Source organism: Coregonus clupeaformis, unplaced genomic scaffold, assembly GCF_020615455.1.
Source record: "Coregonus clupeaformis isolate EN_2021a unplaced genomic scaffold, ASM2061545v1 scaf0583, whole genome shotgun sequence".
NCBI classification, from domain to species: Eukaryota; Metazoa; Chordata; class Actinopteri; order Salmoniformes; family Salmonidae; genus Coregonus; species Coregonus clupeaformis.
In genome coordinates this window covers 200,803-215,761 of record NW_025534038.1, presented here as the reverse complement: position 1 = coordinate 215,761, position 14,959 = coordinate 200,803, and the positions used below count along the sequence as shown (strand labels likewise).

Below are 14,959 nucleotides of genomic sequence, written 5' to 3'. Positions count from 1 at the left end.
GTATAGTGACAGCTCAGGGGCCGTGCTTAGAATCCGGAACAACAAAGTACCGCGTGGCTAGGGAAGACAGATGTAAACAAAGACTGTGTCCCTCTCAAAAACCTTCAAATCCGGACGTTATGCCAATTTTTCCAGAAATGTTAGAAAATGTTTCTCTATCAAGCCGACAGAATGGACTTTCATTGTCCGTAATTCAAGAGGTATGTCATTATTTTAAGATCAAATTAATGCCGCGCAATTTGCTGAACGAGAATGGTGATGGCGCCCAGCACTAGTGCATTAGCTATGTTTAGTGGCTTCCTCCTCGTCTCCTTCCTCTTGTCTACACTAATGTTGGAAAAATAACAGTGCAGGTTTAATCAAATACATTTTAGGCACCATCTTATACTTTCATATATAATTCATAAGTTAACGTTTTCTTATCAGAAGATAAAGGGAAAGTATACAAGGAGGGGGCTGATCTACACCCTATGTGCCTTGTCTCAGGGTCATAACTGTTAAAATTGTGTTTTAATATGTTTCATGCGCCACACGAAAAAAACACTGGATTGGGTGACCATAACTCAGAGATCTGTAAACCTGTATAAACTTACACTTTGACCAGACACGTGATCAAGCTAGCCGCTACATGGGAACGAGTCTCATTTCAAAGCCACTGTGCCTCCACATTGCAACTGGTTTGAAACAGTAAAAAAATGAAGTTTCTGAATCTCTTTGGACGTGCTAAATCTGTGGTTATTGGAATGATTCATGTTCAAGCCTTACCAGGTAAAGATGATTGAGATGCAGAGGACGTTTTGTACTCTCTTTTTGTTTTTAACTTTGAATTTATGTTTTTCAGGCACACCTTTAGGAAGCATGGCCATTCCTCAAATTATTGAGGAGGCATGCCGTGAAGCAGAAATCTATCACAATGCAGGAATTGTAAGTATAAGAAAAGACACAAGAACGCCTTACTTTTTTATGTTACTAAGACTGTAGCCTCTGACTATGTAAACCACAATATTCACCTTCAAGGATGACTGGAAAAGTAATTGTTTGTTGTCTGTTGATCTTTTGAACAGGACGGGCTGATCATAGAGAACATGCATGACATTCCATACACATTCTCAATTGGGCCAGAGGTGTGTGCCTCTATGACAGCAGTGTGTGCAGCGGTGAGGGGGATCTGTCCGTCTCTGCCTCTTGGAGTTCAGATCCTGTCTGCAGCAAACAGCTCAGCTCTTGCTGTTGCACTGGCTTCAGGTTGATATAGCTGGCTTTGCTTATTACTGATTAATACATGCATGCTTAAGAGTGCTTCAGGTTCGCCTGGAATTTTAGTTTAATAGAAAGATCTGTATTTAGAGGTTGGGAAAAGCAAATGTTTAGCTACCTATTCCGTTGTTGTCTTTTTTCCAAGGTATGGATTTTATCAGGGCAGAGGGATATGTCTTCTCACATGTTGCTGATGAAGGCCTTTTGAATGCATGTGCCGGAGACCTTTTGCGATACCGCAAGCAAATAAAGGCTGAACATGTGCAGATCTTCACTGACATAAAAAAGAAGCACAGGTGAGCAATCGTTCAAAACACTCCAGTCAGACAACCCCACTGGCTAGCCTACATGTCCAGATATGGTATTTCAGAAGGTTTTCAACATGCAAGAATTGCGGCTAATATTAAACGATACTGCAAGGAGATGAAAGTAACATTTCTGACTGCTGTAGTAAGTGTAATTGGATGCTTTATGTTTGTGGGTACGTGTTTGTGTTCCTAGCTCCCATGCCCTGACTTCAGATGTGAGCATAGTGGATACGGCCAGAGCAGCTGAGTTTTTCCTCTCTGATGGGCTCATTATCACTGGAACAGCCACAGGGGTTCAGGCAGATCCAATGGAACTCAGAGGTGTGTCCTGTCTCTGAATGCTCTGACACATACAGACATGTATGTACAATATAACACATATACACATGTATGGTATGACACACAAACATACTGACACATACAGTAATAGAAAAATACCCCCAACCCATTTAAATACAAATAAATAATGCATAGGCTATTACTGTGTAATCACAATTTTGCCATTTGGATCAAAGGGCAGCCGACACTTAGCTCTTACATTATATATCTGAAGCATAATGCTTGGTGTATCATTTTAGGAATGCTCAGCATGCACCTTAGTATAAACATAGTTTTAGTATCTCTAGATAGTTTACTTTCCTCTCCCTTTTCATTTTCTCTCAAACACTCCTGTTGTCTTGGTTAATAAGGGAGTGCCCTTTTTCTAAGTCTCATACATTCTCACAAACCATAACACACACCCTAACAAAAGTATGTTCAGTCACCTCACTCAATTCCATACCACTCCCACTGCATACCAGTCTATTGCATACTTCCTACATTTGCAAGGGCAGATAGTTCCTGGCGTTAGTTATTCATGTAGCCCAGAGGTTAAGCTGCCCTAAAGCCCATGGAACCTGTGAGCCTCGCTGCTGGCCTTATAAAGAGCAGCCTCGTCTGGGGAGAGGATGGCAGCCTCACAGTCCCCCCAGTCTGGATCGTGCTGACCATGGGCACACAGCCCGGTCCTGCCCTTGCCTGCCTGCCACAGCCCTGCTTGGCTAATATAGACACCAACATCGTCTGCTATTTTTAAGCACAGCCTACAGATGGCTGACTTACACAGAAGGCTGTAAACACAGGCAGGCTCTGACTAGACTGCCACACAACCCTGCTGCCTAGTTTGGAGGTGGTCCTACAGTCTCCCAGTACGATTCCATTGGGCTGGCTCTGTTGTCAGATGGGTATATGGAGCTGCCAGAGTCTGGATTGATCTCTTTCCTCATATGTTTTTCTCATATCATCTCTGAACCTACATTCACCATTTACTTATCAGAGATGATGCATGACACTTGCAATGCATTCCTAAATCCAACCATTTAGGTATTTGCTTCAAATGAACTCTTGCACAGCTTGCCAATATAATGAACTCAGTAAACATAATGTAGCATCTCGAAATATTTACCCAACAATCCTTTCTTTTCTATTTGCAGATGTTGCAGAGTCTGTAAGACTCCCAGTTCTTATTGGCTCAGGAGTGACCCATGACAACGTGGAACACTTCCTTGATGCTAGTGCGATGATAATTGGCTCTCATTTCAAGAGGGGAGGCGTTTGGGCAAATGCTGTTGATCCAGAAAGCATTAAGAAGTTCATGGGGAAGGTGCATTTGCTTCGAAAATTAAATCCACCAATTTGCTGCTAAAATAATTTATTGCAGAACAATGAAATACATTTGGTGGTAATAATACATGTAATTACTGAAGTTATGTCTCATGTTATTTAATAAAATACAGATAATACCTAAACAAAACAACCTTATTTAACAATTGTTTACATTTAAATATACACCAAAATACAAAAAAAATCTGCATATATTTACAAACAGGGCTTGTAGCAGTACAGCAAACATAAGAACACACTGGGAATAAATGTATAAAAACAAAGTGAATCACTCAGTACAAAACATACATTAGAAACAGTGGTTCATCATTATTTGGTTATCCTTACAATATAGAGAAAGAGGTCCAATTACTCAAGAGTGATGTTTTGTCTCATCACATATCATATACAAAATAGCTTTTCATAGCTATGAAACGTATCAACTTTTCCTTAAAGCAATATAAGGCGGCAGGTAGCTTAGTGGCTAAAAGCGTTGTGCCAGTAACCGAAAGGTCACTGGTTCTAATCCCCGAGCCGACTAGGATAAGAGCGTCTGCTAAATAACTAAAATGTATACCCACAACGTATCTAAATCTAAGGCACACAAAGTAATAAAAACAAAGTATTCCATATCCTATCAAAATAATATTTGCAAGCGCTAAAACCTTTTGCATTTCATACAGTACATAAACGTTTTCATCAGAGCCATAAGACTTAACAGTAACAAGCCAGTTACTTTTCACATGCACACACATCTACTCAAGGCTATTTCACTCTCAAACTGGGCTCAGTATGTTAATAACATACTCAGCTAAGGGGGTTCCACTGATCAGGGTAAAGAGATTCACAAAGTCATGATGTCATAGGTCTAAGGTCTGTATGTTAAGTGGCTTCAGACAGTGGCGTGGTTACTCAGACACTCAGTAGTTGTACAGACGCTGGCAGGGTTGTTTGAAGTGACCAAAGCGTCTATCAGAGGGGGAGAAGCGCATCTTGGCAAGGTTCTGTCTCTGGAGAGCACTCCTGGTCAGCTTCTTGCACTCCATGTGAGTCCTGGCTCGCTGTATGGCAAGCAGGTGGATGTTGCATGGAAGTGGGCTTCCCCAGGCAGCTAGCCTCCAGGACACATGCTGTTGGACTGGCACAGACCTGCAGGGGGGAAAAGTACAGAATAACTGTAAAATGTGACACTCCTTTTCTCTAGGATAATGGTTGTGTTATCACACTAACTAAGTAGATGGATCCCCTGGATGAAAACTGACCTGGGAGAAGCATTATTTTCATCTGAATCTTCCTCATCGCTGGTCTGGTGTCTGATCTGGTATACAGACATACTGGGATGCTCAATCAGCAGGTTCTCCAAAGGGTCTTCCTCAGGGGGGCTCAGGGAGTTGTTCTCTGGAAACATCAGACCACAAATTTACTAAACCGAGACTAAAGAGGAAAAACACTAGCAAGACCTCTAATAGTGACCATTAGATCTACTATCCAAGTACCTACAATGCTACCAGTTACAAAACAAGTAACTGCAGACAACAATGGCCATACCAGTGTAACAACTAACTTGTGATTTCAACTTTCAGGGAACATAATTATCGGCTTACCTTGAATGTTGATAACGATCCATCCTCCCTCCTCAAACTCAATGAGCTCCTCATAGGTTTCATTGTCATCTGTGGGAAAATCGTCATCTGTGCTACCAAGGAAATGGGCAAGTATCTTTCCAATCATTGTGTATATGTTTTGCCTCCCTTAGCCCTCTTATTGCAGTCTGCAAAGAAAATGAGTTAACATAGTGTTATAGTATGTGTCCCCTATAAGGTAAAACATTGCTAAACGGATACAATTATTGCTAAACTGGTAAAATTGCTAAACTGATCTTGGTAAAACATTGCATAAAATGCAAGAAAACAGCACAACCTGAAAAGGCATGTGTAGTTTAATATCCACATATCTGTTTTTAAATAATTTTTATTTATTTAACATTTATTTAACTAGGCAAGTCAGTTAAGAACAAATTCTTATTTACAATGACGGCCTACACCGGCCAAACCCGGACGACGCTGGGCCAATTGTGCGCCGCCCTATGGGACTCCCAATCACGGCCGGTTGTGATACAGCCTGGAATCGAACCAGGGGGTCTGTAGTGACGCCTCAAGCACTGAGATGCAGTGCCTTAGACCGCTGCGCCACTCAGAAAATAGATCTGAAATTATTCCAGAAAGCAGACACTGAACAACGCCTTACATTATGACCTTTCGTGTTTAACATTGGGTCCTGGGTTAATGACCCTGCCAGCACAGCAGAATCAGGAACAGCATGCCCCTTGGAAGCTATCTGCAGACTGGAGGACATGGCATCCTTTCTGACCAGCAATCTCATTTCAAGCCTGAATCTGAATCTTAAGATATGTTATGAATAAACTAATGTGGTGAATATGAAGCCAATTGGCCAAACTATGGTGAAAACAACTGGTTTGTAAAAAATAAATACATACATACATTTTAGTGTATATAATTTTATGTAAAAGGCCTACATTTCTAGTCAAATAGGCCTATAAAAACAATCAGGTATACACAGTATTTGTATGTCTTTCAGGCTTGAGGTGTCAGACTAGACAGAACACAACAACATCCACTTTTAGACCACGGGCTGTCCAGACAGCCACGGTCTTTGAATGCCTTGGTGGACTTGACACTTGGTGGACTGCCTATACTGTCAATAAACAGCTACACCCCAGCCTGCCAGCAAGGGAAGATCCAATAGTGCCCAGACAGAATTAACTCATAAGGTGCAAAATGTATTGTTTACATATACACTTGCATATCTTTTCTCGTGTGCCATCAAAAAGTCCATAAGTAGGAAGTTTAAAGACATGTAAGAGAATCCTTACATTAGCCCTATTCAATATATAATAAATGTGTGATAGAAACAATTAAATAATTAAACATAAACACATAGGAGAGTAGTTTGGGTGAACTTGATATGGCATTAATTGCGTTTAAACTTCAATAAATAAGTTAATAATTAAGAACTGCCTTTATGTAATTCACTGACAATCAAACAAATAACCTAACCTACATTCAAAATGACACATGACATGGTTACAATTACATGGTAGTCTACCAAACTAACACGTTGGCCTATAGGACACTTTTGGGATGTAGAAATCAATAAAAACATGCAATGGATAGATAGTAGGCTAAGGAAAAGTGTCTAGGCTACACATGAACAAAGGCTGCTACACGGATAAAACCTCTCGCACAATGTTGAAGGCTACAATGTATTATTTTCTTACCTGACAAATGTATATTGGCCGACGGTTAGCACGAAACTATAACTGATCTGTAATTGTTTTGATACAGACTTGTTTATGAACACCAACTCCTTCCCTTTGCTTTGGTGGGAGGAGAACGTAAACAAAAATCCCACCTCGGAAGGCGGAGCTTTAGTTGCTTGCGCACTAACAAACCTATGTCCTCATATTTTGGCAACTAGCTGTCAAGTGAATAAAAGTGTCCTTCCTTGAAACATACCTAGATACATGGTTTCAACCGACGTCCAATCTTTCAAATAGTCTAGGCGTGTAATCTATAACAACAAGTAAAAATATATTAGAGTGGAAGATTTAAAAAATAAAATGTTTTGTAGAACGGTTTGCAGTCTGCAACAGTGGTCGACTTCGTTTTGCATGGCCCGGTGTCCCATGTGAGCGGAGTTTTAGTATTTTAGACCATTCAATTTATTCTTAAGCGAAATCTCCACCCACCTTGGCCACCGGGCCATGCAAAACGAACACCACCAATGTTACGAAAAGAGGGGAATTGTATCAATGACTTTTTGTGCTACATTGTTACAAATATTTGCCTGCCGGGTAAACGACTATTATGCCAGGTTGACCCACTGAGACCTATTTATTAGGCTATGTGTGTTTTATTGTGCTTCTAACAAACCACCGCGAATCGTTTTAACAGGATGTGGGCTTGTCCTAAACGAATGTCCCGTCATTCACCGCGGTCATAATTTTTACTAACGCTCATTATACACAAATACTTACACATCAGCGAAGTGCGAGATCTGACGGTAGGGATTCGCCACCAAGGTTTACTTCAGGCTATTTTCATGTAAGCCAACGTCAGAGTCCGTCCTGTGTGATGGGGACAACTATGTCGTTATGTAAAGGTTTTGCCACAATTTTAATGGAGAGAGAACGCTGATGGCCACATGATGACACACTAACATTATCTTCTATTTTCCTTGTCGCCTTACGCCATTCTAAAAGGCCTACGTATCAGAAGTGAAGTAGAATTATTATTATTATTATTATTATTATTATTATTATTATTATTATTATTATTATTATTATTAGCCTCGGTCGTTATTATTGTGGTTATAACATAAATCCAAGGGAAGCATTTCGAATCTCTTGTGTGAGAAGTTTTTGACTCATGACAATGGTCTGTGCATTAAGTCATAAGTTATTTTCCCAGTCTCTGTATTCTAAATATGATAAATGAATTGATTGCAATAATATAGTTGCCTGGCTTTGTAAAAATCTGGAGTAAAAAAAGGCCTACAACATGAATTTGAAAAATAGTTTATTTCACTTTCGGTATAGGCTCAGCAGTGTAATGCAGTTCATTACCAGAAGATGGCATGCTCTTCCTAGTCTTCAGGATATTTCACAGAAGACAAGTCTTACGTTGATGTTTTTCCAGTATTAAATTGGTAGTGGCTATTTTTACTCCCAATGTATACTAGAGATAGATGAGTTGGCTTGGTTGCATATTGATCTACAGTGTGTCTCTTATCATCGCACCAGGGAGAGCAGCTACGATGGCTCCACGTATGGATGATGTCATGCAACTGTGCTGTGACCTGTCTGCAAATCAGCAGATAAAAGCAGCAGTGAAGAATTCTGGGAAAGGATCAGCAGTGGCAGGAGGGACTGCATTTTTAGGGGGTCTTCTAGGTGGTCCCCCAGGGATTGCTGTTGGTAAGGATCATATCAAATAAGTAACCATAATTATAGTAATATGCAGTTCCATACTTTAACCACAAGGTGAAGCCATATCCTTTCTCTCAAACCAATTGTATTAAGTGCAGCTATGAGATTTTCAGTGTATATGCAGCAGGCCTATAAAGTATGGCATTAGAGTAGAATAATTCTCAGCCAAAATTGTCTTATGAGTGGGGAGGTAGATTTGGCTAAATATGGATGTTTAAATGGGTATTGAAATCTGTGAGCTGCAACTCTTCTCCCCTCTTGATCTCCTGACACAGATCTTGTTTGTGTGGCTCTTTAGGTGGAGCAGTAGGTGGCCTGTTGGGATGGTGGATGACCAGTGGACAGTTCAGACCTCTCCCTCAGATCATCATGGAGCTGCCTCCCCACCAGCAGCAGAGGCTCTATGCTGATATCATGGCCGTTTTGGGCTCACTGAACTGGACAGACCTGGCCCAGCTGACCGCCCTGGTCATGGGGAATGCTACTCTCCAGCAGCAGGTCACTGCTGCCCTACTCAGTTATATCACAAAGGAACTGAGAGCAGAGGTGAGATATGGGGACTGATCTACACAGACTGAATATCTGGAGGATCTCCTTAGAACACACATATGCTGTCTTGGAAAGGAAAACTACTTTTGGTACTCAACAAATTCAACTCAAGCTTAATTTTGGAGACTGAAATAACCTTTTATACTGCAGGTTCACTGGAAGAGACCTTATGAGAGTTAATACATTGAGACTCATGTCAGACCTGTCATGTTACCTAATATCATCTGATCATGTCCATTTAATGTCCTTTGATAAAGCATTTAAAGGGCAATTCCACCACTTTTTACCTTCATTTTCATCCAGTACAATACCAGTGTCTACAAATGTGAAAAACAGTGAATTTATTAAATAATAAAATCACTGTTTTGTTACCTTTAATCCTACCCTGTGATGTCAAAGAGAAACATTTTTTAGTACCTTGTCTTTTTGACCACAGATCATAGAAACGTGTTTTCACATACTGTATGTAGACACTGGTATGGTGCTGGAGATAATTAATATGATGTTGAAAGGTGGCAGAATTGCCCTTTAATGTACACATTTGTTTTAAATGAGAAATGATCACCTCTGAATGTAGCGGTATGATTGAAACTTCTCTTATAAGAACAGTACAGCGATTAACCAAAGGGTGTACTTTATTTGTTTTGTAGTGCATAATTTGTTACCAATATTCTGCACTGAAATGTACACATTGAATATTGTTGGGCATTTATCATTTACATTATTTGCAACAAATGCAAGACAATGAAAAAAGGACCCTGATCACTCCTCTTGTAAGTGTGCCTGGGATCTCAAGCGATTCATGCAATGTGAATATTGTAAGAGATGAGTACTTCTGAGAAACCAGCCTTGATACTCCTGCTGCATAATGGTGATAAGTCCCACCTAGTCCTAGAATTAACTAATTGGGAAAATATTGGAGACTTTTTGTAATGCTCTGTATTAAACTGTTTCTATGAAAATCATGATAAATGAAATAAAGGATGAAGGTGACTATTGTATGATAACCACAAGCTTTTAGTATGATATCATTAAGCCAGAAAACATGTTGTTTCAGTGAGTCAACTGACAGTTTAGTAAGGGAAATTCAACCACTTAATACATTATCATGGACAGACGCATGCACATAACATAGAATGGTATCTCATCTGACACAATTTAGCACAATTTTTGTTCGGGGTTTCCGAGATTATACGCAATGAAATATAGTTCCTCTTTTTCAATGTTTCAATTGTTGACTATTGAATTATACTATAATCTTATTAAGATATCAAAACACTTTGTGAAGTATGTGCAAGGTTGTTTGTCATGACACCACTGTGCATTTTTTTCCATTCATTTTTCTAGATGTTTCCTTGTTCCTTCTTTGCAAGCAAACTTGGTCATGCAGGTTGTCATAACATCAGACGGAGAAAGATAGATTATTAATCTCGAGGGGAAATTTCATTGGAAGTTATGTCATTAGTTTCTGAGAGATGGTTATTATTCTTGTAGGTATGGCTTACTAATAAACCGTTTCTTAGCAGCTTTTTCAAATTGAAATGGTTTGAAGTCACAAGATATCATATTCCATCACCACCTTATTGGTAGTCTGGGATGTGAGAGCAGTTTTATACAGTTGAAGTCAGAAGTTTACATACTGTGATGTCACGAGAGGCTGTGTCCTGGAGGGACGTTACATCCCCCTGAGGTGGCTGCAAACCCAGACAGCTATGGCTCCATCTGCTGGTATGGTCGGGAACTCCACCCCTCTATGGCCAATCTTCCCACGCAGCTGAAACAAATGAGGAGCTGATGAGCTGAAGGTTTGGGAAGGGAAGAGACACAGTCTCCAACCTGGGCTCTCTGGAGGACAAGAGTGCTGCACGTCCACTTCCATGAGGAATATAAGGATTTGGAGATACTTACCTTTGGGAAATACTCACCTTTGGATATATGCACCTGTGGAAATACGTGAGAGACATTTGGAAGGACTTTTTGCTGGGTTGGCCACTAGCTGCAACGTGGACTACAGTAAGGCTGGGGAAAAGTTATCTGAGCGAGTGAGAATTATGATTCTGGATGTGGAAGAGACATCCCTGAACTGTTAACCCTTAAAGAGCCACAAGAGAACAGAATTGTGTTATATTTTCGTAATTTCCCAAGACCTATAATAAAATCCTTGTTTTGTTTGAACCTTGTCTCCTTGCACTACTTGAGCAATCCCGCTGAAAGCTGTGTAGCCTCTCGTGACGTCACAATACACTTAGGTTGGAGTCATTAAAACTTGTTTTCAACCACTCCACAGATTTCTTGTTAACAAACTATAGTTTTGGCAAGTCGGTTAGGACATCTACTTTGTGCATGACACAAGTAATTTTTCCAACAAGTGTTTACAGACAGATTATTTATAATTCACTGTATCAGAAGTCCAGTGGGTCAGAAGTTTACATACACTAAGTTGACTGTACCTTTAAACAGCTTGGAAAATTCCAGAAAATGATGTCATGGCTTTAAAAGCTTCTGATAGGCTAATTGACATAATTTGAGTCAATTGGAGGTGTACCTGTGGGTGTATTTCAAGGCCTACCTTCAAACTCAGTGCCTCTTTGCTTGACATCATGGGAAAATCAAAAGAAATCAGCCAAAATATTGTAGACCTCCACAAGTCTGGTTCATCCTTAGGAGCAATTTCCAAACGCCTGAAGGTACCACGTTCATCTGTACAAACAATAGTACGCAAGTATAAACACCATGGGACCACACAGCCGTCATACCGCTCAGGAAGGAGACGCGTTCTGTCTCCTAGAGATTAACGTACTTTGGTGCGAAAAGTGTAAATAAATCCCAGAACAACAGTAAAGGACCTAGTGAAGATGCTGGAGGAAACGGGTACAAAAGTATCTATATCCACAGTAAAACGAGTCCTATATCGACATAACCTGAAAGGCCGCTCAGCAAGGAAGAAGCTACTGCTCCAAAACCGCCACAAAAAAGCCAGACTACAGTATGCAACTGCACATGGGGAGAAAGATCGTACTTTTTGGAGAAATGTCCTCTGGTTTGATGAAACAAAAATAGAACTTTTTGGCCATAATGACCATCGTTATGTTTGGAGGAAAAAGGGGGTTGCTTGCAAGCCGAAGAACACCATCCCAACCGTGAAGCACAGGGGTGGAAGCATCATGCTGTGGGGGTGCTTTGTTGCAGGAGGGACTGGTGCACTTCACAAAATAGATGGCATCATGAGGAAGGAAAATTATGTGGATATATTGAAGCAACATCTCAAGACATCAGTCAGGAAGTTAAAGCTTGGTCGCATATGGGTCTTCCAAATGGACAATGACCCCAAGCATAGTTCCAAAGTTGTGGCAAAATGGCTTAAGGACAACAAAGTCAAGGTATTGGAGTGGCCATCACAAAGCCCTGACCTCAATCCTATAGAACATTTGTGGGCAGAACTGAAAAAGCGTGTGCGAGCAAGGAGGCCTACAAACCTGACTCAGTTACACCAGCTCTGTCAGGAGGAATGGGCCAAAATTCACCCAACGTATTGTGGAAGGCTACCTGAAACATTTGACCCAAGTTAAACAATTTAAAGGCAATGCTACCAAATATTAATAGAGTGTATGTAAACTTCTGACCCACTGGGAATGTGATAAAATAAATACAATCTGAAATAAATAATTCTCTCTACTATTACTCTGACATTTCACATTCTTAAAATAAAGTGGTGATCCTAACTGACCTAAGACAGGGAATTTTTACTAGGATTAAATGTCAGGAATTGTGAAAAACTGAGTTTAAATGTATTTGGCTAAGGTGTATGTAAACTTCCGACTTCAACTGTATCTTCATTGAAAAACCTTTTAGACAGTTATTTTTAGAAATCAGAGAGCACAATTTAAAATGATTTTGTTTGAAATGCCTATAAAGTGTTCATGATAGACATGTTGCATTTGAATAGGTTATTTCGAAAATGTCATTGGCAGTTGGCCTGAGGATTGCCAATGACAACACTAGAGTTAGGAAAATCAAGTGAGGCAAGAACTTTCTCTAAGGGCTTATTTACTGCACCTGTTGCCTCAGGACTCGTTCATGTGTCTGCGGGACTTTATAACACTAAGGACTGAATAGTTTGATTACAACTGTTCGTGGGTCAATAAGCAGTCTTACCAGGTGTTCAGGACCAGGATGACAAAAGTTTGCTATCAAAGGATTTTATTTTATAGATAAATGGTTGATGTGAATGTGATAAATAAAGAGGTATAGTTATTGTTGCCATTTAGAGTAATAATTACAGGTACACTTAATATAGGCACATTATCTTAGTCAACATGCCTTTTTCTAAACAAGATAATTATAGGATGAAAATAAAAGTATTCAGTGCAAAATGTATTTCATGTAAACAAAGATGCTCTGTGTGTGCATAATGGGCAGTCAACAATGCATTCTACAGGTTAACCTTTATCAAAAGGATAACAAAAATCAGCCTCCCTAAACACTCAAAGGTATATTAACAGGAATATACTGATCCAGTACATATATTATATGGTTAGGATTAGTGTTCATATTTGTACAATATTTATGATTACATGTGATCATGTATCGTCTTGATTTGATCTGCTAAATGACTAAAACAAAACTAACAAAACAAATGTGGCACTCTTTCAGCCACATACTCATTCAGTAAATACTTTTCAGTGTCCTCTCACATTTCCCAAAAGTCAAGTCAAGTGACTTGACAATCCAGTGAAATTGGGACTTTGATGGTCTGGTTTTAAATAGACATATGGGGACCAAGAGTTTATCTGAGACACAACCCACTGGTTTGGTGCATAGTCCTCTACCTGCTCATCTGCCTCATCATCACTGGGCGCCTTGCACTCAGGCATGAGCAGGTTGTATTCATCAGAGCAGTCCCTCCCATCACTGTCCCCCCGTAGACGCACCTCATCCTGGGCCAGGGTCTGCTCCCCCTGGTCCTGGAGACTGAGGTGGCACAGTCGACACACCCTCACAGGCTTAGTAGAGATGTGGCGGATCACGGCCCGGTTCTTGGAGCAGGCGTTGCAGACGACGAAGCCGCAGCGACGACAGTGGTGGCGACGTTTGTTGACCCGAAACGTTTTAGTGCAGCGCATGCAGATGGCGGACGCCCGGTCAGGGATCCATGTGGTGGCGAAGGTGCACCCGGGCTGGCAGCCGGCATGCTGCAGCTGCTTGGACCTGCAGTCCTCGATGTGCTCCATCCAGGCACGCTTCTCCTCAGCAGAGGCAGCTGCCACATAGAAGGACTTCCGTGGGGTGCGGATCAGCCACTGGTTCTCCATGCTGACCCCGTCCTCCAGGTCCTCTAGCTGGATATCCTCCAAGGAGATTACCTGCTGGTTCTTGTGCCAGCGTCCATGAAGGATGATACTACCGTACACCAGGATGTCATTAAACAAGTAAAATACTTTGGGCTGGGGGCGGCGTCGACACAGCTTCATCAGCCGCCCCTCGCCTATCAAGATCCGGCCAGGTCTGAACAGGGGCTTCCCAGAGGGGCCAAAGGAGTTCTCCACTGCCTGGATCCGCTCTCTGTTCTCTTGCGTGAAAGCCAGCAGGTCCACCATGATGAGCTGGATTACAACACTGCAGGAAATTAACAAAACGTAAATACAATGTAAATACAATTTAAATAACAAAAAATGACATTAAGATTTACGCGTAAGACGAAATGGTAGGCCTATGTCACTAATGATCAAATAAATGGATAGTGAAAAATAATTCATTTTACCTTTTACTCTCTGTTTTGTGATTTATAGCTCGTTTACACTGCAGCAGTCTGTGACTCGGTAGTAAGTCGCTGTGTTCCCGTCTGACCACCATACAGTAGGTTTTGTCAGCTTCAAGTAGTCGTTTCTGTAACGAAGAGTGAGTAGCCACGAGAGGTCCTTTATATGTGCAACACTCACATTTCCTGTTGACTCACACCGCATGGGGAGTTCCAAAACAACTTGATGGGGAAAGAGAGAGAGAGGGGGGTGAGGGGGTGGAGAGAGCGAGAGAGAGCACCCGGCCTCACCCTACTGCAATCTGAAGTCAAATGTCTTCTGTTTACTGTTGATCTGGTGCTTCTGTCACCAACCAATGAGGGCCTACAGCGGCACCTAGATCTTCTGCATAGATTCTGTCAGACCTGGGCCCTGACAGTAATTCTCAGTGTTCCAAA

General features: G+C 41.0%; 4 protein-coding genes across 11 annotated transcripts; 2 read left to right on the top strand and 2 right to left on the bottom strand.

Annotated features, from left to right (window-relative positions):
- The first annotated feature begins 45 nt into the window (after positions 1 to 45).
- LOC121555787 (uncharacterized protein F13E9.13, mitochondrial) lies at positions 46 to 4,813 on the top strand. Of its 3 annotated transcripts, XM_041869625.2 has the most exons (7): positions 651 to 768; positions 842 to 924; positions 1,065 to 1,245; positions 1,403 to 1,553; positions 1,759 to 1,886; positions 3,038 to 3,207; positions 4,790 to 4,813. In XM_041869625.2, exons 1-7 carry the CDS (start codon positions 696 to 698, stop codon positions 4,796 to 4,798), a joined length of 795 nt encoding a protein of 264 aa, XP_041725559.1. In that variant the 5' UTR covers positions 651 to 695; the 3' UTR covers positions 4,799 to 4,813. The 3 variants fall into 3 exon arrangements, with proteins under 3 accessions (XP_041725560.1, XP_041725558.1, XP_041725559.1); XM_041869626.1 differs by lacking the exons at positions 651 to 768; positions 4,790 to 4,813 and adding an exon at positions 46 to 200 and having other exon boundaries at positions 3,038 to 3,249; XM_041869624.2 differs by lacking the exon at positions 4,790 to 4,813 and having other exon boundaries at positions 650 to 768; positions 3,038 to 3,249.
- On the bottom strand, positions 4,125 to 7,326 carry LOC121555788 (tumor protein p53-inducible nuclear protein 2). Of its 3 annotated transcripts, none has more exons than XM_045216033.1 (4): positions 7,264 to 7,326; positions 4,811 to 4,977; positions 4,469 to 4,604; positions 4,125 to 4,355 (listed from the first exon to the last, which is right to left on the bottom strand). In XM_045216033.1, the coding sequence occupies exons 2-4, from the start codon at positions 4,935 to 4,937 to the stop codon at positions 4,127 to 4,129; spliced, it is 492 nt and encodes a 163-aa protein (XP_045071968.1). In that variant the 5' UTR covers positions 4,938 to 4,977; positions 7,264 to 7,326; the 3' UTR covers positions 4,125 to 4,126. The 3 variants fall into 3 exon arrangements, with proteins under 3 accessions (XP_045071968.1, XP_041725561.2, XP_045071967.1); XM_041869627.2 differs by lacking the exon at positions 7,264 to 7,326 and adding an exon at positions 6,505 to 6,770; XM_045216032.1 differs by lacking the exon at positions 7,264 to 7,326 and adding an exon at positions 5,236 to 5,266.
- LOC121555789 (protein C19orf12 homolog) lies at positions 6,820 to 9,756 on the top strand. 4 transcript variants are annotated; one of them, XM_045216034.1, is made up of 4 exons: positions 7,273 to 7,330; positions 7,825 to 7,934; positions 8,029 to 8,202; positions 8,513 to 9,756. In XM_045216034.1, exons 3-4 carry the CDS (start codon positions 8,043 to 8,045, stop codon positions 8,776 to 8,778), a joined length of 426 nt encoding a protein of 141 aa, XP_045071969.1. In that variant the 5' UTR covers positions 7,273 to 7,330; positions 7,825 to 7,934; positions 8,029 to 8,042; the 3' UTR covers positions 8,779 to 9,756. The 4 variants fall into 4 exon arrangements, with proteins under 4 accessions (XP_041725563.2, XP_041725562.2, XP_045071969.1 ...); XM_041869629.2 differs by lacking the exon at positions 7,825 to 7,934 and having other exon boundaries at positions 6,820 to 7,289; XM_041869628.2 differs by lacking the exon at positions 7,825 to 7,934 and having other exon boundaries at positions 7,246 to 7,330.
- A 2,896-nt stretch (positions 9,757 to 12,652) lies between these two features.
- LOC121559120 (pleckstrin homology domain-containing family F member 1) lies at positions 12,653 to 14,691 on the bottom strand. The gene is made up of 2 exons (XM_041872433.2): positions 14,525 to 14,691; positions 12,653 to 14,379 (listed from the first exon to the last, which is right to left on the bottom strand). The coding sequence occupies exons 1-2, from the start codon at positions 14,614 to 14,616 to the stop codon at positions 13,470 to 13,472; spliced, it is 1,002 nt and encodes a 333-aa protein (XP_041728367.1). The 5' UTR covers positions 14,617 to 14,691; the 3' UTR covers positions 12,653 to 13,469.
- Between the last annotated feature and the right edge of the window lie 268 nt (positions 14,692 to 14,959).

Bases quoted from the DNA above. Each gene is read 5' to 3' on its own strand.
- LOC121555789 (XM_041869629.2), top strand. From the start codon at position 8,043: ATGGCTCCACGTATGGATGATGTCATGCAACTGTGCTGTGACCTGTCT. The intron at 8,203-8,512 runs GTAAGGATCATA...GTGGCTCTTTAG, and splicing joins TCCCCCAGGGATTGCTGTTG to GTGGAGCAGTAGGTGGCCTG.
- LOC121559120 (XM_041872433.2), bottom strand. From the start codon at position 14,616: ATGGTGGTCAGACGGGAACACAGCGACTTACTACCGAGTCACAGACTG. The intron at 14,380-14,524 runs GTAAAATGAATT...AATTTCCTGCAG, and splicing joins CACAAAACAGAGAGTAAAAG to TGTTGTAATCCAGCTCATCA.
- LOC121555788 (XM_045216033.1), bottom strand. From the start codon at position 4,937: ATGATTGGAAAGATACTTGCCCATTTCCTTGGTAGCACAGATGACGAT. The intron at 4,605-4,810 runs GTAAGCCGATAA...TGATGTTTCCAG, and splicing joins GATCGTTATCAACATTCAAG to AGAACAACTCCCTGAGCCCC. The intron at 4,356-4,468 runs GTCAGTTTTCAT...TCCCCCCTGCAG, and splicing joins GAAAATAATGCTTCTCCCAG to GTCTGTGCCAGTCCAACAGC.
- LOC121555787 (XM_041869624.2), top strand. From the start codon at position 696: ATGAAGTTTCTGAATCTCTTTGGACGTGCTAAATCTGTGGTTATTGGA. The intron at 769-841 runs GTAAAGATGATT...TATGTTTTTCAG, and splicing joins TCATGTTCAAGCCTTACCAG to GCACACCTTTAGGAAGCATG. The intron at 925-1,064 runs GTAAGTATAAGA...TCTTTTGAACAG, and splicing joins TCTATCACAATGCAGGAATT to GACGGGCTGATCATAGAGAA.